Genomic DNA, 20,867 nt, shown 5'->3' on the forward strand with positions numbered 1-20,867 from the left:
AGCGTCTGCAGTGTGCACCACGGGTCTGAAGCGGGCTTTAAAAAAAAAACAAAAAAACATATATATATATATATATATATTTTTTTATTGATTTGACCCAAACCTTCTAGTCAGATATTCTATAAATCATATCACTGGCAAGAAGTTGTGTTTTTAAAAAATATGCTTTTATTGGTTTCAGAGAGAGGAAGGAAGAATGGGAGGAGAGAGATAACATAAATGATGAAGGAGAATCATTGGCTGCCTATTGCTTGCCCTCTACTGGGGATTGAGCCCACAACCAGGGCATGTGCCCCTGACCGGAATCAAACCCGGGACCCTTCCGTCCACGGGCCAGCGCTCTATCCACTGAGCCAAACCGGCCAGGGCTGAAGCCCTGGCACTGCCAACAGTGGGGCTGGAGAATTCGTAGTGGTGGTTTTTTTTGGGGGGGAGGGGCTGGCTTGTGCACAGCATCTCTGGCCTCCACCCTCAGCCCAGTCCCCCTCGGAAACCAGAGACCGAGCCCAGGGAATGGGGACCGTGGGTGGGACCCGCTCACTGCGCCCTGGCTGGGGACCAGACTGACCCCACGTGGCTCAGGTTGGACGGAATGGAATTGCCATTGCATTTGGCCCCTTGTGTCCCGCAGAAATGGAGTTTCACACGGTCCCGCTTACCGCCTGCTTCCCGTGCTCCCGGCAGCCTGCGTGAAGCAGGTGCTCCTTCCTCCTCACTCTGCCTGTCCCTTTCTCTGACTGCCTTTCTCCGTCCTCACCTCCCTCTGTCTTTCTCCTCCACCCTCTCCACCACCTCTGTATTCCCAGGCTTTCCCTGCCCCCCTCCCCTCCCCTTTCTCTTCCCTTTTTTGGGGGCTGCACAAAGGGCTGGGGCAGAGGTCAGGCTGGGGCGGGCAGGGCGGGGAGCGCTCAGCTGCCCCCACTGCCCGCCGCCACAGGGAGCACAAAGGAACCATTTGCGTTGTGTGTCGCAGGCCCCCATTGTTGCCCTGTGGAGGGGCCTTTGCAGGTGGAGCTGCCACCATCAGGGAGGAGGATAAAGGGATGAGCTGGGAGGCAGAGCAGACTGGGGGTGGAATATTTAGCCCTTGTTCCCACTCAAGGGGACTCCAGGGGCTGGCTGATGGGAATGGACAAGTGACAGGTGTCAGTGAGAGAGAGGATTGGAATCCCCAGGACCCGCCCCGTGTCACACTCATGTCACAGGGTCCTTGTTGGCAGAGGGGGGACTGCAGGCTGCAGAACAAGGGTGGGGCAGGGTGGAGGCAGAGACCCACCCCTACCCCTACCCCCACTCCCAGGGTGGCCCCCAGCCCGAAGCTGGACCTGATACCTCCCTTGGGGATTCCTGTCGAGCTCCTGGCTGGGCACTGGGGGGAGGGTGCATGGAAATGGGTTGTGCCTGGCGCCCTGGCCTGAGGCCCTCGGCGCACGATAGCCCTCTCTCCTGCTCAGATTGGTGGGGGAACCCCAACAGCCACTGAACTGGGGGGAGTCATGTCCCCAACCCTAGAGGTGGAGGTTGGGCAGCACCCGCAGTGGTCCCTTCGATTTCCTATATACCCTGCAAGACTGAAAATATATTCGTCCGCTCGGGCTGCCATAACAGCACCATAGACTGTGTGGCTTAAACAACAGGAATTCATTTCTCACAACCTGGAGACTGAAAGCCCAAGTTCGGGGTGCCAGCGTGATCGGTTCCAGGGAATGCCCTCTTCCTGGTTGCAGACCGCTCACTTCTTGCTGAGCCCTCACAGGGTGGGGAGAGAGCTCCCTGGTGTCTCCTCTTATAAGGGCCCTAATTCCATCCTCAAGGGCCCCACCCTCTTGACCTCATCTAACCCCACTTACCTCCCAAAGGCCCCACCTCCAAATACCATCCCATTGAGGGTTAGGGCTTCAATGTAGGCATTTTGATGCGACAGTTTAGTCCACAGCAAGTAGTAATAGTAACAGTCTTAAATACAATCATTTAAGAGCATGGATTTTTAGTTTTGTTTTTTTAAAAATATACTTTATTGATTTTTTTACAGAGAGGAAAGGAGAGGGATAGAGAGTTAGAAACATCGATGAGAGAGAAACATCGATCAGCTGCCTCCTGCACACCCCCTACTGGGTATGTGCCCGCAACCAAGGTACATGCCCTTGACCAGAATCGAACCTGGGACCCTTGAGTCCGCAGGCTGACGCTCTATCCACTGAGCCAAACCGGTTAGGACAGATTTTTAGTTTTTTGTTACCTTCCCTCCACTCAATTAAAGTGTCCCACAGGCCACTTGGTAGCTTTGGGCTCAGGCTTCTCAATGAAATGAGGGAGTTGGGCTACATGATTCATTTAGTCCCCTCCCAGCTTGGAATTCCCTGGGTCCAAGCCACCCGGGAGGCCGACTGCTCGAAGGGCCCAGTGGCCGCAGGCCTTTTCTTTGAGGCTCTTTCGGGCTGTGTTGAGGTGACTGTGGGCCATTTGGACCAAGAAGGGTACCCAGACCTGGAGGAGGGAAGGAGAAGAGGAGAGTGGACTGGGGACAGTGTCTGCCCACTCGCCAGGTGTCCTCCCTGCTGTGGACATGGACCTTCATGACCTCAAGTCCTGTCCCCAAGCCCAAGCCTACCTCCTGCTGACCAGGACTCTGTTCTCTTCTGCACTGGCCCTGTGTTCCTAAAGCTATAGGTACAGACACGACACAAGTCCCTGCTCTGTCCCCAGGTGTGACCACACAGATTGCAGACCTTGTGCCTTGTCTCAAGGCAAAGCCCAGAGCTTTAATTCAGTAAGAGCAGTGGCTCTGCATCTCGGGAGGGGCCGTGCCCTTCCTGCTCCTTCCCTGCAGGTCACTGGGAGGTCAGCGTCCCCCTCGGCAAGATGGTGGCAAGTGTCATTGGACTGCCTTGCGGTCTCTGTTGAGGAGTAAAGTGGACTGTAGGGCTGAGGAAAGGAGGAGGCCCTTTGGTTTGCAGTGACTAGAAATGAGCCAGGTCTGAAATGAAGTTATTTTGTGCAGTGAGGTATCTGCAAACCGGTGGTATCCTGGAGCCAGCATGCACCTGCTCACACGGGCTCATGAGCACTAACTGTGGGCATCTCTTCCCAGCTCTGCATTCAGGGCACCGTGCTGGCAGTTTGATATTGGCCATGACGGGAATATTTACACCTTGGAAATTGGCGCATGCTACAAATCAAGGGTTTTCTTCTTAGAGAGCTGGTTGTTAAATGTTTCTCAGCATTTCTCCCCAAAGGCATCGTGGAAGTGGACTTTGAGATTTTGATAGCAGCAGGAAACCTAGAGGTAGCTCATACAATCTGGCCGCCACATGGGACAGATGGGGAGACTAGGCCCAGAGGAGAGCAGTGACTTCCCCTACGGTTGAGGGCAGCATCAATGAAGACCCAGTTTCTCAACTTTGTTAGCTATAGGGCCTCAAGCAAGCATCCTTTCAAGTGGTAAGTCCTGGAGAGAAATCAGACCTGGGGACTTGGAAACGATTCCTCTTATGGAGGAGAGGTTAGAAGTTCATGAATGTTTGGCGGCAGCTGCTTTAGTGAACCTGCCTTGACGTTTACTTCAAGCCAAATCAGATTAGGCTTCCACCCACAGCCAACCTTCTTCACCCTCCCTCCCCCACCCCAGTGAGCAGGGCGGGGCATTCCCTGGTTTCCTGGCCAAGTATTCCTTCTGATCCACGAGGTCACCTCCTTCAGCCCCAGGAGGGGAAGATGTGCTTTCGCATCTACAGTGTCCCTCCAGGCCATGACATCTTTACATCTTCACCGATGGTGGGACCTCTGAGAAGGTGGTGATCTTTGTAGGCCTGAGAGTCCAGGACTGTCCAAGCTTGGACGGACTTCACCCCGTCTTCTTCCTCTTTATGACAAAAGTGCTGCTGTGGATGGGACAAGAGGTGGAATTCCAGCCATTCTTTTGGGTTAGCAGGGTCCTAAGAGGCCTCAAGACAGGGATTCTTGTGCCGATGATTTATCGAGGGGGTGTCAGGAGAAACTAGTGAGGGAGTGAGGGAAGCAGGACAGGGCAGGGAAGATGCTAGGGAAACACGTGGGTTCGAGAGAATTCAGGTCTCAACATAATCACAGGGGGCTCTGGAGAGTAAGTTGCACCAAAGTTGTCCTGCTTAAAAGCAAGAGGGTGGGGCGGTTATACCTGTCCGTATAGCTGGCCGTTAGCTAGGACTGCCCCTGGGGAGGGTATGTGTACCCTCCCAGGTGTTTCCAAGCAGGGCAGTTTTTACCAAGCAAGGGCAAGCCTTCAGGGAAAGTGCAAGTGCAAGCCATTAGCCACAGCACTGGCAGCTGCTGGAGGTAGGCGTACTGGCCCAGCCACATCTGGGTGAGTTACTGGGTGAGTTACTTGAGGGGAAGACAAGTTTATTGGGATTTAGGGGCCATTTGTGGATTTCTGTTGTGTCCACTCTCCAACAGCCCTGTACTGTGGGAAGACCTGGTGGAGGTTCCCTGGGGCCGCATGTCCTTCCTCCGATGTCCAACCAGTCACTCAGCCGTGACATCTCTCATACCCCTCTTCTCTACCGTGCACACTGCTGCTGGGGGTGTCTTCCATCAGACTCTCTTCTCACCCCCTGTACTGGCCAGTACAGGCTGCGTGCTGTAGCGAGCAGCCCCGGTGGTCCACTGCAGCAGCAGCGAGCCGGGCCCAGGCTTCTCCCATCATGTGGTTGTGCCATCCTCTAGGGCAGTGATTCTCAACCTTCCTAACGCCGCGACCCTTTAATACAGTTCCTCATGTTGTGACCCAACCATAAAATTATTTTCGTTGCTACTTCATAACTGTAATGTTGCTACTGTTATGAATCGTAATGTAAATATCTGATATGCAGGATGTATTTAGGCGACCTCTGTGAAAGGGTCTTTCGACCACCAAAGGGGTCACGACCCACAGGTTGAGAACCGCTGCTCTAGGGCTTTGGCCTCACTGCTGGTGTGGAAAGAGCTGAGGGGGGCACATTGGAGACTTTTCCAGGCTAGGCCTGAAAGGATCATGTGTCACTTCTACCCATGACATTGGCCAGAACTTCATCACATGACCACACCTAACCGCAAGAGATGCTGGAGAATGTAGTTTATACGCCTAGGAGGAAAATGAAATGGTGTTTGGTAACTCCATACAGCCTCCACCATAGACCTTTTTGCTCACTCTGCTGACTTCGCGGGCATTTGCAAGCCACCCCATTATGGAGTTATTGGCATCAGAAAGTGATGGTGCACGTTAAGGGTCTTTTGTCTGTGGAGGAAGCAGTCCTGGCCGAGCGGTGGGTCTCCTGCACAGCAGCTGCCTAGGCTGGGGGCGTCGGCCCACCCAGGGAACCGAGCAAAGGCGACACTGGCTTCCAAGGCATGACCTCATCGGCACTGGCTTAACCAGCTGGGCTAACCAGCCAGCCAACCCGCGACTGGACACGACGGGGCTGCAAGCTCCCCTGTCTCTCACGGCCTTCCCAGGGAGCCCAGCTGAGCCCCCCTCCGCTTCTCCGAATCACCCTTTCGTGCTGCCCGCTCGCTGGGCCGGTCTGCCATTGGCTCTTGCTGGAAAAGCGTATCGAGGGCCAACTGGATCCCCATCGGGGCAGCTTTGTTTTCCCTGCTGAACACAAAATCTCCTGTTCACTCGGAGAGCCGACAAGGAGACCCCGTGGGGCTGCCCTGTGGGAGCAGCCCCGGTGAATACCGAGCCAGAATGCTCCAGCTTATTAAAGGCGGCCGCGCAGGCCGACTCTGCCCTCGGAGCAGAGCGGGCGCGGAGCTGTTCCAGCGGATTAGCAGCGCAGACTGAGGGCAGCAGGTGCGGCCTTCTCTGCTGTTTGGAAGGTTGTGAAATACTGATCTTTGCTCTGCAGATCCTCCCCGCGGCCTCGTCCGGGCTACAGGCTGAGAGTGGGGATTTCTTGTTCAGCCAGGCTTGGTGGTGGTTTTTAGTACGTACCCCTTCTTCCCCCGACTCCCAGCATTCCTTGGGAACTTCGGTGCCAGGATTCGTGCACATGTCTGTTCGTTTTCTCTTCATTTGTTCATCAGCTGCACATTTACTGGGGGCTGTGTTAGTGCTGGGGTTACAGGGATGGGTGTAGAACATGGAGCCCCGGGTTTAAGAGACCCTGGTTTACTGTGCAAGAAAAACGCCTAAGGAGGCGGTTCTAACCAGGCTGTTACCTGTTAGAGTAGATGCCGTGCAGGTGTCAGCAGGCGCTCACGTGGCCTTGTCAGCTGGGCTAAGAGAGGCTGTGTCTGTCCTGCCCTCATGCAAGCTGGGATCCCAGGTGGCTCATCACGCCTCTAGCCAGGCTGCTGCTCGCTAATGGCGCTGATGGCAGGTAAGAAGGTGGCAAAGCCAGAAACAACCGGGGATCCACACGCAAAACCTCCACAAAGACCATCTTATGTGGCAGAATTGCATCTTGAGGAAGCGCCGGGGCTGCAGTCCTCGGCTCTGCGGTGGATGGGTCTTCGTGGCTTTCCCTCAGAGCTGGGGCCACCCGGGACGCCTTCAGACCCCTTCGCCCGCCCAGCCTGGCAGCGAGCAGGGATCTGCCTGCACTCTCCCCTGGGGTTGCAGGGCTCCTCTGGGCTGCGAGTTTTCATTTCCACGCTGGCAGAGGATGCTCGGATGTGGCCTGTGGCTCCCGTTCCCATGAGCCTGTTTCAGTGGGAGGGGCTGGGAGACCTCGGGGCTCCTCTAAGCCTGACTCCCAGGTCAGAGGCACGTGGCACCCTAAGGCTCTGCGGTAACTTGTCCCCGGGGCCCAGCAGCGGTTTCCCAGTTCCTAACAGGAGCTGGTGCGGGGAGTGGAGCAAGATGGTGTCGCCGACCCCTACGGCCCCTGTGGCGGGTGAAAGCTGGCTAGTCCTTTGTCCAGCAGGCTGTCCTGAAGCCTCCCAGGAGGCCTGGTGAGCTCCCGCAGGTCAGGGCCAGCGCTGGGGTGGGGTCCTGTGCCTCACCCTCGCCCGAGCTCCTGAGGCCTCATTCCTGCTCCCCTCTATGTGTGTGTGTGTGTGTGTGGAGGGGTGTCGGGGACTGACTCTGAGGGGGCCCTCTAAGACTGGGGGATGTACGTGGGGCACCAGCTGGAAATCCTGTGTTGGGGGTTCCTGAGACAGAAGAGATGGTTAAGCAGCGGAAGATGGTGTAGAATGTGAACTTGGCCACCAGTTAAAGCCCAGATGTGTCCAGGTGGGGAGTGCAGGGCAGGGGGAAGTCCAGTGTCCACTGGCCTCTGGCCCCTCAGGGCTCTCGGGTCAGCAGGCCTCTGCCTGGATGTGAGGGCTCCTCACACCTCCTGCAGGGTCTGTGGTTCCCTGGGGCGTAGAGAGAACCCCTCACTCCAGGAGCAAACATTTCCTTTATTCTCCGTGAGGAGGCAGTCAGGCTGGTCTTGATGGGGAGATTTCAGCAGCTGCCTCTGTTCTTGTGGAATGAGCAGCCCCCGCAAATACGGTTTTCAGACACCTGAGGTGTAATTCACTGAAATACCATATACTTTTAAAAATTGCAACCATTTTGGGTGGGAGTCTTTCCCAAAGAAAACCCAGCTTTCCTGCCTCGTGGAACCCCCGCAAACACGGTTTTCAGACACCTGAGGTGTAATTCATTGAAATACCATGTACTTTTTAAAAATTGCAACCATTTTGGGGGGGGGGGATCTTTCCCAAAGAAAACCCAGCTTTCCTGCCTCGTGGAGCCATGCACACGGATGTGATTTCACCTGTGGGGATGGCACAGCCATGGTGAAGGCGGACTGATCTGCAATACGGCCTAAACCCGAGGCTTTCTCAGCGGTTCTGGATTGTTGGCCTCTGTTCAGAGTGGCCCTTAGGTGCTCTCTGTCTGCTCTTCATGGTTTCATGGTCCCTGGCCCCTTTTCTGCACCCTGTTGGCTGGCTGTCCCTTCTTCCGGTCAGTGGGTCCCCCACCCTTTAAATACGTGGCTCACCAGGCGCCGTGCTCTAGAATGGCTATAACATTTGTCACCAGTGCTTGTGAGTAAAGGGTAATTAAGCTGAGAATGAAGACCTGAAGGTCTGGCAATTTGGCTGCTTAGACCTTCCTTCCTGCTTCTCACCTGTGTTCCTGAGACTTGAGCTACGCAGGTTAAGTAGGATTGTATCCGTCCTCAGCAGAGACGTCTATAAAGTAAAGAGGAGACAGAGTTTGTCTCTTCAGTCCTCACGTCGAATAACTGAGGAGCAGAGAGGGTAAGAAGGGGGATCCGCTTGGTGGGGGTTCTAATGGCCACACCCTTGGGTTTTGAGGGCCCAGGAAGGCTTGGGAGGGAGGGTACTTTCTCTGAAAGTCTTGAGGGCTGATCTGTTGGCTAAACAGGCTTATGCTGGGCTGTTCCAGAAGGTGGAACGAGGGCCATCTGGGAGGAGCTGTAGAAACAGGCGAGGCGAGGCTCACAGAAGTCTGTCCAGACGGTGGGATGGCGACAGGAGGAGGGAGGGTACACGACCTTCATGTACCCTTTCCTCGAGAGAAGGCAGATTCCGTGGCTGGTGTCCAGTCTGTCAGTAACCGGCCAGTGACTGAGCCAACAGGGAGGGCAGGAATGTGCCCGCTCTCCCACCAGGAACCAGGAGCACCTGGTTGAGTTCTGGGCTCCCTTGGGTGCTGAGGTTGATTAGTAATGTCTGCCACGAGCGTGGCCGGGGAATCTGGCGGCTTGTGAGCTGCCTGTATGCTTTTCCTGCTTCCACACTCGCTCCCAGTCAGTGTCTTCTCGGGCGACCCTCCTTTTTTCCGCCTGGAGATAAGTTGCTCATCACTGAGCCTTTCAGAGTAGGGACCTGAGCTTCCTGCCTGCTCCTTCCTTTCTCGGGCAGCCGCTGAGCACAGCCGCTTTTCCTAAGGGCTGGCCAGTGCATGGGCAGGGGTGTCAGGTGGGAGCTGAGTGAGGGAAGGGGAGTGGCAGGAGGGGGAGGCACACAGAGGTTCTTCCTGAGGACAGGCAGCTGAGAGATGGTACCCTTGAGAGGGGGCAGCCGCTGCATTGGTGTGGGGGGAGGTTAGGGTCATTGCTTAATGGTCATCAGGTTGCCCATGGATTTGGGGACAAAGATGTGGATGGCCCTGGCCTGGAATGAAGGGCAGCTGGTGTTAGCAAAACTGCCCCCACTGGCAGGTGACCTTGAACACTGAACATTCTGGGCCTCAGTTTTCTGGTGTGTGTGACAGAACCTGTGGTCCTAATACCACCTGCCTGGGTTCCTTACAGGTCCCTGTGCTGCTCACCTGGGGTTGTGGATGGGAAGTGCTGCGGAGGGCTGCCCAGGTGCGGCTCATCACTGTCCCCTAGAGATGGGCTGAGGTGGGCCACGTGGATTGGACATGGGCTCCCTTTGGGGAGGAGGCGGTACCTGCAGGCAGGGGACAGGGTGGCTGGTGGCAGAGCAGGCTCCGCAGTCCTCTTCGTAGTGGAATTGACCTTCTCTGCATAGTCACCACTGGCTGGGGAGGCCTGGGTGAGCACCCGAGGGTCAGGAGAAAATTCTAGATGTCCAGGAGCTGGTTCAGCCCACTGAGTCTCCTGCCTCCAGTCAGGAGGGCTTTCTGCAGCCCTGAAGGCTCCGGGCAAGAGGCTTTAATCTAATTACATGCTTTATTTGAGCCAATTTGTTTTCCAATCCATCTTGTTCAGCAAGAAGAAAGAGCATGCTGGGGACTCGGGGCACCCTCTGGTTCCAAGTGGAGAAGGGGCCGCTCTCCTGCCTCACGTGGCCAGGGCAGCCCTGACCTCTCCCAGCTCGGCCACCCCGCCCCAACCTGGCTGCAGGCTGCCCTGCCTCACGGGGAGGGAGCTGCCACCGCTCAGCCACTTACATCTGCTCAGAGAGAAAGCTCAGCTTGCTGGTCACCCCTCCAGAAAGCCCAGCCAGTGCACTGGTTCCTGCTTGTTCGAGTCCCAGTGCCCCAGGCCCAGACTGAAGCAGGAGGGGCAGGTGACCTGGGGGCCTGCTGGTCACCCCTCCAGAAAGCCCAGCCAGTGCGCCAGTTCCTGCTTGTTTGAGTCCCAGTGCCCCAGGCCGGACTGAAGCAGGAGGGGCAGGCGACCTGGCAGGGACTCTCCTTCCCCTGGTCGCCCCAGCTCCGAGCCTTTCTGGCTCCGCCCACGAGAGCTGCCCTCAGGATCCCAGGCCCAGTATTTTAAATCTGCAAATCTCTTTTCATAATAAGGCAGGGGATTTAGAATCTGTGTTATTAACATCCAAATAAAACACCAGAGCCTTTCAAACCTCCCTGGAGAGGGCAGACTTATCGGCTCCTGCCGCACTCCCCGAGGGTCAGCTTTTGGTTCCACAGCATTTTCCAGAATTGTCTTTCCCCCTCTCCCTCCGGAATCCTGCTCCGGCCTTTGGTTCCCTGCAGTTTGCACAGCCTCCTCTGCAGGCTCCCTTGCAGGGCCATGTCTCCTGCCCTTGGACCAGGGCAGTGAAGGGATTGTGAGGGCACAGGTGGTGGCAGCTGAGCCCCCTCTCACTCAACTCATTCAACAGCGTGAACAATGCGGTGGCCTCTGCCAAAGCAAGCCAACCCGCAAACCCCGCTCCTGCCCCTGTGACAAGGGCTGGGAAGGAACCACGTCCCCTGAAGACCAGTGTGCTTTTCAGGACAGCAGAGGTCAGCCAGTACGTGCTCGAGTGAGAAAGTTAACCATGTGCTTAATTGATTGTGCCGGGAATACTGCGAGGTTGGGTTTTTTCTTTTCATGCTCCTAAATTTTAGTAAAAATGATAGCTAACATTTTTTAGAGCTTAGCATGTCAGGCTTCATCTCACTAGAACTGCCGAGAATTCCACACTCACCCCAGTCATTTGCCCCGATAGGTTGTAAGGTACCCCACACCCAGCTGCTCTGCCAGTGTATTGCTAGAGGCTGCCTTGATTGGGGAGTCCTTGGCCTCTCTGAGCCAGAGCCCAGAGTTCAATGGACATTACGCTGTTGAGGCAAGGAGGGCTTGGAGGTGATAGAGTGGGTGCGTTTGGAGAGACGTGTGGGTGCTCAGCAGCTGCCTTGGACCCCAGCTTCCCAGAGAGGTCGCTGGGCGCTGAGCAAGGTAGTGTGGGTGAGGGTGCCAACAAGGTGGTTTTACCAGGGGGACAGTCGCTCACTCACCTGTATTAGGACCAAGAGGTGCGAGCTGGCTTCACAGGGAGCGCCTCCTCCATCCGCACCCCACGACGACGGCTGTTACGAACCTGTGGGTGGCCGCAGCCCCTGGGAAATTGCCCACTGAAAGCTGACTCTGCCTGAGGAGTTCCCGGCAGCTTGGTGGCTCCGATGGAGCCCAAACACACTCCCTGGGCAGACTGACCTCACCTGTCTTTTGTCACCTGCTGGTGGGCAGAGTGGCTCAGCCCAAACAGTGGAGCCAGCGGGGCACCCCTCCTCGCCCCAGTGCCTTGAGCTCTCTTACCCCGGGTCAAGGAACCAGGGGCCCCTCCCCTGTGTCCTGCCAGTGGCGTCTGAAACTCCCCCAGCCCTCCAGGTCCCTGTCCTGGGATGGACTGGGTAGCTGGGTGTCCCTCGCTCATTACCCGCAGAGCCCCACCTTCCTGAGGCCCACAGCCCAGAAGCAGGGGCAGGGGTGCTGCTGGGAGCGAGACCTTGCCAGCTCCCCGCCCCACGCCAAGGGAGGCGCCAGATGCAGTGCCCCTGGCTCCAGCCAGGGACCGCTGGGCCCGCCTGCCATATGCTCAGAGATGAGCTTCGATCTGCCGAGCAGGCCTGCCCAGCAGGATTTTTGGCAACCTGGGCACAGGAGGCAGACCAGAGGGGCCAGCTACTCAAGGTGGAGGAAGAGGAGGGAGGGGCTTGGCCGCTGGGATTGGGCCTGCAAGGCCCCCTCTTGGTTCTTGGCTGTGGGTCGGTCAGCGGAGCAGGTGGGGGGAATAAAAGGGAGGGTTGGCTGCTCCCAGGACGCCAGCCAGCCAGCCAGGATGGGCCTGCTGCGAGCTGCAGATGGCGGCCTCGGGGTCTCCGCAGCTCTCCCCGGGACAGAGCCATCCCAGTGGGGAGCCAGGCGGTCCCCGTGTTTTTCCCTGGCAGCTCCCACCTCGTTGGTCTGTGCAGGTCTCCCAGTATTTACCTGTGCCCTTGACTGGAGCCCTGGAGGGTCGCCTTAGAGCATGAGGGCAGGAGCTTTTGGCCCACCCTGTACTCACTACTTTTGTGTGGAGCCAGGGTAGGGGGAGCGCCCAGCCGTTGGGTCCAGTGAGGATGGGAACGTGCTCGGCATAAAATACTGGGACCCATTTGGTAAATGAGGTCAATCCACTGATCTGCAGGGTCTGTGTGTGCTTAAGCTCATGCTAGCTTTCATATTAGGGCTGAACTATATGAAACTGCTTTTTTTTAAGGTGACAAATGGTTGATTTTAGGCACTTTCATGTGGTTCATCCTAATAGCTTTCCATCTTTTTCTATGTTTCTGACCACATCAAATCGCATGAAAGGGATGTGTCCTTTACATGCTCACGTGGACCCAGCCTTTGAAACTGTCTGGATCCAGCGAGTTCTTAAGATTATTTCTCTGTTCAGCTTCGCTCTCTCTCCTTTGGTTCCATTTGGTCATTTATGTGATGTATTTCATTCAGACGTCCAAGATCCCAGCCTAAAGCTATACAATAGCCTTAGAATTTATAAAACCTTCTTTAGATCGTGGTTCTGCCCCCCTTTCTCCTTCCTTTCTAATGTGTATGTTTCTCTCTTTTACTCATAATTAGACATGATAGTGTATTGTCTGTTTGGGTTTTTTTGTTGTTGTTTTTGGTTGGTTGGTTTTGGGGCTTTCTTGAGAGTCACTTCTTGGGTGTATTTATAACTTTTGAGATTTTTAGTATCTACTTTATTAATATCTACATCTGTTGGTATTCTTTCCTCCTGCTTCAGGTTTTGTTTTTCGTGTTTCTAACTTGTAGAATTCAATATACTTTATTTATTTTCTTTATTTTTTTGCTAATTTGTTACATCGTGGTCAGGACATGTGGCCTGTATAGTTTCAGCCCCTTAGAATTGATTTAGCATTCTCGTATACGTATGTGTCTACTCCTTTTTGTATGTCTAACGTATTTGTTTAATATACTTCACTAAGATGTTATTCTACACAAAATGTTATGTTAGAACAAGCCTGTGAAGCTCGTGACCCGTGGGCCACCTGCCTCGTTTATTTGGCCCATGTTCGCCTTTGGGTGTGACATGCTTGTTTTAGAAGCTTACAACTTCTTCTTAAAAGTTGTAAACTTAAAAAATTTGGCTTTATTTGGTTATGACCCTCTGCAAAAGTTATTTAATGTACTTTGATCGGTTTTTCAATAGAGGGTACATCCATTTACAGTCATTGCTCTTCAATGATCTTAATTTATCACAATTGCTTTATATATGTCTACTTTTCCTGGTTTTTTTTTCTTTTGGCATGTTACCTATAATTTATTTGCTATCTTCCACTTTTCCTGTGTTTTATTTTTGTCTTTTGGCATGTTACCTATAATTTATTTGCTATCTTCTCTGGTGTTTTGTGATTTTTTCAAAAAGCACTATTTGATCTAATAGCTCCAAATTGTCAGAGTAAAGCTGAAGTAGCATCTTTTGCATTCTCCTTACTTAACACAGAGAGTTGTATTTTCCACCTCCTTTATTTCTTCGTTTTTGTTAATATGATCTAAAGTTTCAGATCATATTTAGATCACATTAACATATAGTTAGTATGATCTGAATTTTTGTAGTTATATATACATACTAGCACATACACATTTTCTGATGTTCCCTTTGAAACATTTTAAAATTACTTTGACATTTGCCTTGTTTTAGAACCAAATTTGAAGTCTCTATGTTCACTGGTTTTGGTGCTCACCACCAGTATGTTCATACTATGACTTTCTCCTCTTAAACTCTTGATTGATTTCATGGTTGGGAAATAGTCTCAAGTATTTCTCTCAAAAAGGATACATGATTGGAATGTTTTCAGAACCCTTGCACACTTGAGAATGCCTTTTGTTTATCATGGCCAGCATACATACAAGACAGTCCAGCTAGGTATAAAATTCTTGGGTCACAAACTTTTTCCTCTTCAGAACCCATAGACATTGTGCCATAGTCATCAGGCCAACCTCTCCTTCTTGATTTTTAATCTGTATGTATTTTTTCCTCATCTTGGTATTTCATATGTTTTGCAAAGATATGTCTAGGTGTTGGTGTCTTTTCCTTGATGAAAAACAAATCAACAAGCCCTTTCCTTTGACATACATAGGTCTGTCTTTAGCTCAGGAATCCTATCATTGATTGTTTCTATTCCACTTGGCCTCCACTGTAGTTCTCTTCCAATTATATGCCACCTCACCACTCTTCCCCTATACCCTTATCATTTTCTCTTTCATAGTTTGCATGTCTCTATCCTTTTCCTCTATATTTTAGGAGAACTGCTCCAATTCATTCTCCATTTTCTGAATCAGTGTTCTACAGTACCATTTTTCTTTACTGCTTCCAGAGTGGGTTTTAATTGTGCTGGGCTTTTAGGTTTTTTTTTTTTTTCCAGCTCTTTTATCTCTCCTACGTCGCTCTTTATGTGTCATCATATGGCCTTTTCAGATTTGCGTAGTCTTCCCTTATGGCTTTCTTCTCCTATTTCATAGAGGATGTGTCTTTTTAGAATTCTTTTAGTCTGCCATACTCCTTCGGTTACATATTTTCTATGACTGTTTTCCAGCTATGGCGACAGAATTTGAAGAGTTGTGATTGAGACCGTATGGCCTGCAAAGCCTAAAATATTTACTTTTGGCACTTTGCAACAACAACAAAAAAATTCACAGATCCCTGTACTAGCATGACAGCTGGATTCCTGTTTAGCTCCAAGAGGGATGGCAGGGGACTGTTCCTCATTCTTACCAGCCTTTCCCCTCGGTTCACTCCTGCTCTGTGGAGCTGGCATTCTTCTGTCTCCTCGGCCGATTTTCTCAGTGTCTGCATCGATAACTTGGATAAAAATGCAGGTTCAGATACCTCCTGCAAACACCGTCCTTCCAGTCCCTACCCTTCCTTCAGCTTTCCCTCCCTGAAGGAGGCCACTGTCACCAGGCCCCACCCACTTCCTGCCCATTTGTTTTCTGGTTGTTGTTTCTCTGTCATTTTTCCTTTTTTTTTTTTTTTTTAAGGATCTTTCTGTTCATCAGACAAAGAACTGTGTCCGGAGGTAAAACCTGGACAGGTTTAGCTTGTTCCACCACCATCTGCCTTTAATTAATAGAGATTGCTCCCAGATTCCAGCATTGGGTCATCTATCAGTTTCGTTTCTGGCATTAGTGTGAATTTTCATTTTTTTTTTCATTGTCTTTATAGCTATTTTGGAACAAAACAAGGAGGGGCTCCATGGGTGACTGCCAAGTAGATGCCATTTTGAGGGAGTCGGAGCTGCGTTTTCAAGCTGGGTTGTCCATCTCGAAGCAGTCTCCGCAGCTTAGTGCGCATGTGATCACAGAAGACAAGGCAGGGACGTTTTCCTTACCCAGGGACCACTTGTCCAATGACCTCAGTCCTCGGGAATCCAGCCCACGCGGAGAACCCCCAGAGCCAGGGAGCTGCCACGGTGTCCGCGCCCCGGAGGTCACTCGCTTCACCCGCAGGAGAGCAGCGCGTGTCCTAGTCCAGCCCCGCGTGCGCCTGCTTTACACACAACCCGGCAAGCTGGGGATGACTTCCTGTTTCCTTAGCTCACAACTAAATTGGAAGCAGCGAATAGGAAGAGTAGGGGACATTTTACAGCAAGAAGCACACTGGCCTGACAAGTTTCTGGCCAACCGAAAGGAAAGACATAGGACCCCCCGCCTCCCCCCGACACACACACACAAATACAACTGCACACGTTCAGAGGCTGGCTCCGTGTCCTGCAGGAGCCTGCATGTTGCTGTGTGAGCGCCCATCTCCCACACTCGCCTGGCTGGCCTTCCCCTGCCCAGCTGGGTGCTCTGTGCAAGTCCTGGGTGCGGGGACTCCCTCCCCTCCTCCACAGCTACACCTGATCCAGACCGTGGCTTCTAACCCTGGCTGCACATTAGACTCACCGGGGAACTCTACGAGCCCGGACACTCAGGGCTGCCCCCTGTACCAGTGACGTCAGAATGTCTCGGGGTGGGACTCAGGCATCCGTGTGTTTTTACAGCTTCTGGGTGATTCCACTGTGTGGTCCAGGCTGGGAACCAGGGGTCGGGAGCACAGACTGCAGCTGGGATCTCCCATCTGTACGTGGGGCTGATGGGCAGGCTAGAGGGCCGTGTCTCGGGCCCCGTTGGTGCCGTGTGAGTGGCTGCCACTGCTGAGGCACAGACTGGATAGTTCCGGGGTGGCTGTGATTCATCAGGCAGGGTCCGGAGCTCCAGCTAACTAGGCAGTGATGGCGGCCACACATCCTAGTGCGCTTCCTGTCTCAGGTGGGTGCTTGGCTCTGAAAAGAGAAGCTGAAGATGAACCAGGAGGGAGTGATGAGAGGGAGGGAGGAGGTGAGAGCTGGAGGTGCAGGGCTAGGTTGTCCCAGGACTCAGCCACCTGCCCTTCTGCTCCGCAGGGCAGAGCTTACAGGGGCGGGCACCCGGGGACCTTTCCATCTCTAGTTTCCTGGTCTTTAAGGGGGATTTGGTCCCTGCCTCACCGGTTGCTGTGAGGCTAATAGTGGACAGGCCTCAAGGCTCTCTCTGGACCCGCTGTCGCCTCGGCTGAGATGCAGGATGTGCTGGACCCTGCAGAGGAGGCAGTGTGCCCGTTCCCTCCTGACCCGAGTGCAGCACGAACAGGGCCCAGTGACTTTCCTGAAAAATAACCAGAAAGCGACGAGAGTGGATTCAAGGCTGTCCCTGGAATGACGTCACCCGGCACCACTTACATTCCAATTCGCTTCCCTAAGTGGAGAGAGCAGGCGGGATCCCGGCCAGCGCACTCGGGACCACAAGGACTTACGCACGACCTGGGTTCAGCCTCAGCAGTGGCTTTGCTGTGAGCGTCATCTGGCCCTGAGCTGGCAGAGAGGGCTGTTCCCGGCAGTGAAGCGCCCTGACGGTGGTGGTGACGATGGTGGTGACGGCGCTACTTATCTGGTGCCCAGGCCGCCATCCCCTCTCGGACTTGGCCATGGTAGATGCAGGCCAGGCTCTCAGGACGCCCCAGGCCCTGCACCCCAGCAGGTTCTTCCTGCAGTAACCCGCCAGCCGTCCAGCGGGCGGAGGGACTGGTCCTGCGCCTCCGGTGCGCCTGGTCAGGGCATCCCCGGGCGGGGCCCAAGGCTCAGACCCAGGGGAGCTGGCAGGGGGGCTGTTGTTCTCCATTCCCGAGACTGGTTTCTCACTGGGTGCCCAGGAAGCTGGCTCCGGAGGCATTAGGCAGCGGCCAGCTGTGACGCTCAGGGCAACGGGGCGGAGCTGTTTCGACGTTATTTGAGGCACCGTCCTTGAATTGCAGGCCCTGAAGGAAGCAGCGACCTCCGATGGGGTCAGCGGCTGACTCTGGGGTGATCTCTGAATATCCCCTGCAGACTTCAGCCAGGGGTTGGGGCGTTGGGCACTGGAGGCCCAACTTCATGCCCTGGCTTTGTCCTGTGCTCCCAACCCAAGTCACTGCTTTCCCCTAACTTGGCCTCAGTTTCCTACTCCGCACAGTGAGGGGCTGGCCAGTCACTTACATGTCTGCGTGTGCGTGTGTGTCCCCTTCACCTTTTTAGTCACCCTCCCACCCTCCCCAGGACACACACCCCACCCACTCCCAGCACCCCAGGCTGTTGTCATCGCTCCTAGAACAGGGGGGCCTCCACGGCCCAGGCCGGCCTGGCTGCTCCCGCGGGCAGTCCAGGAGTTGCTGGAACACGGGCCACTCCTGGTCCCCAGCTCTGAGCCTGACATGCACGCCCACTGAGAGACTGACGTGTTTACTGAGACCCAGCACGGCGTAAGCACAGGGACACTCATTTTGACGTCTCAGCCTCGGTTCTAGGTCCAGTCTTGGTGCTAGCGTCTGGGATGCATTGGGCAGGCGGCCTCAGTTTTTGTATCTGCAGAATGGGAATAGCACCCACCCATCACGGAATGTTTGTGAGACTTGAATGGGATCCAACGTGTCAAGTGGTGGTGCCGGGAGGCCGGGATGAATCATTGGGCCTCTGTGGTGGGCTGGGCGCCAGACGTGGACCTAGGGAAGGCATTGTACCACCTCAACTCAGAGCAGCAGGAGCCGGGGGTGGGGGGGCGTGCTGGGCGGGGGTTGGAGGTGTGCCTTGGGTGGGTTGCCACAGGCCACCCCCAGGAGAAGCAGGCCGGATTTCTGGCCAGGCCCGGGGCCCTCCACATCCCGCCCGGCTCGCACTGGACTGGGGGAGCCCCGAGGTGCTCCCCGGCGGCTGCAGCCAGGCCGCCCTGTGTCAGCAGTAGGGCCCATTAGAACTGAACTCGTCTTCGGGGGCATTCTATTTGCATACTCCAGAAGAGTGGACACCAAAGGGGTTTTCTAATACTTCACGGGCTGCTAATTTCCTCCGTGACCCCTTTTGTTGGGGCCTGACCCCAGCCAGAGGCTCCACGCCATGAAAGCCAGCGCCTGACACAGACCCGGGCGCGGGCGACAATGAGGCCTCTATCGGCTTTAATCAGGCTCCACTTGCGTCTCTGAGCGGGGGAATTTGTGTGGCTCAGAAGCCCTGGGTGGCGCAAAGTGGGAGCCCCCAGCCTCCCTCCCGGAGGCCAAGGGGGTTGCAGGCAGCGGCTGAAGGATTCCTCAGGCTGGGGGGCCTTTGTCCCAAGCGCCTCTTTAGAAGCCAGGCCTGCCCTGAATGGCCGCAGCCCGGCCTGGCCCGGGGGTATCAGGGCCTCTGGGTATTTAGGGAGGCGGCCCCGCCTCTCGCCCGAGGCCTAGTCAGCACCAGCCTAATTAGGTTTTGTCTGTGCTCTCCCTCCCTGCAGACTGTGATTCCTACTGCAAGGCCTCCAAAGGGAAGCTGAAGATTAACATGAAAAAGTACTGCAAGAAGGACTATGGTGAGTGAGGCGGCGGGCGGGCGTGGGACCAGCGAGGAGCGAGGAGCGGGTCGGGTGCCAGTGGCCCCAGTGGGTGTGGGTGATGCAGTCCCTGTGACCGAGCAGGAGCCGAGCCGGACAGATCCCACGCCCAGGACTTCTCATCCCTTCCATCTCGGTCCTTGGCGGCGAGGGCACCAGGGCCACAGGGCGTGAGGACCCGGGTACCCCAGCCCTGCAGGGCGGTGCCCAGGCCAGCGGGGGGCGGCCTCGGGCTCGTCCATTCTGTGCACATTCGGCCTGAGTCTCTGTTGCTCGAAGGGAGGTCCATGGTGCCTTTGAGATGCAGATTCCTGATGCCACCGCCTCTGGGGTTGACTCCAGAAAGCGCTGGGGTTGGGCCGGGGAGCAGCGTGTTGTCACTCTGATCCACGGGAGTGTGAACACGGCCAACGGGAGCCGCGGGGCTGCCAGCCTGGGCGCCACCTGCAGATTCCGTCACCTGAGCCCTCGGGCTGTCTAAGCTGGGGAGGGTCTCCCGTCCCCCTACTCTCATCACGCAGAGTTCTCCCCTCCCTGGGGACAGTGAGCCCCTGCCCCCTTTCCCGCCTCCTTAAGCATCTGCTGAGAGTCCGGTGCGGGCCCGTCTGGCGGGAGGTGAGGCGGCGGCCTTGTGGTTCTGGGCCCTGAGAGAGTTCTCACTGGCCAGACACCATGTGACACAGGGGCACAGCCTGGCCTCGGTCCTGGTGGGCGGGAGGCAGACGGGGAGCCTGCAGGAGGGGGAGCCCTTGTTGGCCACAGGTTGGGTGCAAAGAGCAGAGGGACAAGCAGACAGAAGTCGGAGAGTCATTCAGCCGCTGCCCCCTGGCAGGGCAGGAAGGCCCTGTGGAGACGGGCGTCCTCCTGGTTGCCCAGCCAGGAGGTAGCACAGCCTAGAGGCAGGCCCCGGGGCTGGGAACCCAGGCCTGGCGCCTTCCCGGGGGCTCCTCCTGACCTGGGGGCCGGGGGCGAGCCCAGGCTGTCCTTGCAGGCCCCGCGCCCCTCACCATGCCTCCCCTGCCCTCCACCCCCACCCCCGCTGCCCAGGACGGGGTGGGGGGGGCAGGAAGGGGAAGGCTAGGCGGCCATGTGGGCCAGGGTTGTTTCCACGTTGGCTTGAAGCACCCCTCAGTAGACGCTGGGGAGGGGTGGGACGAGAGAGCTGAGCGGCTTCCTGTCAGGAGCTGACTGACCCACAGCCGGTTCTGTTTTTCGAGTGAAAAAGGAAAAATTGGACTTTTGTTTGAAAGTTACCAAAACGGATCCCGTTTCCACCTGGTTCCGTTGGACTCCGTCCTGTTTTGTTCTCTCCTGACTCCTCGTCCTCCATGGAATTCCACCTTCACGCCCCTGCCATTCCCCGGGGACACGGCCCCTCCGAGCTCTCGGGGCCTCCTCGCCCACCAGCTGGCAGCCCCTCTCTCTGCCCAAGGGGCCCAGTACCCTCTCTTCATAGACCCAAGGGTCCCCGGCCTGCCTGTGCCCTGTCCCCGCTGGGGCCTCCCTGGGGCACGGGCCCCTCTCCTGCCGGTGGGGATGGGTGGGCACAGCCTCTGGCTTGCACTTGACCTCTGCTCCCTGACTCAGCCCTCGCCTTCCCCTCGCACCTGACACCCCCAGGGAGGATCAGAACGAAGCCGGGGTCAGAGGGGGCAGGCCTCAGTTCCCTGTTGCCCCAGGTGGGACCTGGCCAGCTGGGACGGTGACTGGCCAGTGGTGGCCCAGCCTCTGCTCCTCCCACAGGTCCTTCCCTGGGGCCCCCTCTGCTGCCTGCCTTACGTTTAGCCCCAGGCCCCCATGCTCACCTTTCCACACTTT

At 55.5% G+C, this 20,867-nt stretch overlaps 1 protein-coding gene across 1 annotated transcript in view; it reads left to right on the plus strand.

Annotated features, from left to right (window-relative positions):
* NTN1 (netrin 1) overlaps positions 1-20,867 on the plus strand; it is a 58,813-nt gene that overhangs the window by 22,522 nt on the left and 15,424 nt on the right. Inside the window, exon 5 of the mRNA XM_014549814.1 lies at positions 18,954-19,028. Coding sequence (XP_014405300.1) covers positions 18,954-19,028 — 75 coding nt within the window. The remainder of the gene's footprint in view (positions 1-18,953; positions 19,029-20,867) is intronic.

Source organism: Myotis brandtii, unplaced genomic scaffold (genome assembly GCF_000412655.1).
Source record: "Myotis brandtii unplaced genomic scaffold, ASM41265v1 scaffold573, whole genome shotgun sequence".
Lineage (NCBI taxonomy): Eukaryota > Metazoa > Chordata > Mammalia > Chiroptera > Vespertilionidae > Myotis > Myotis brandtii.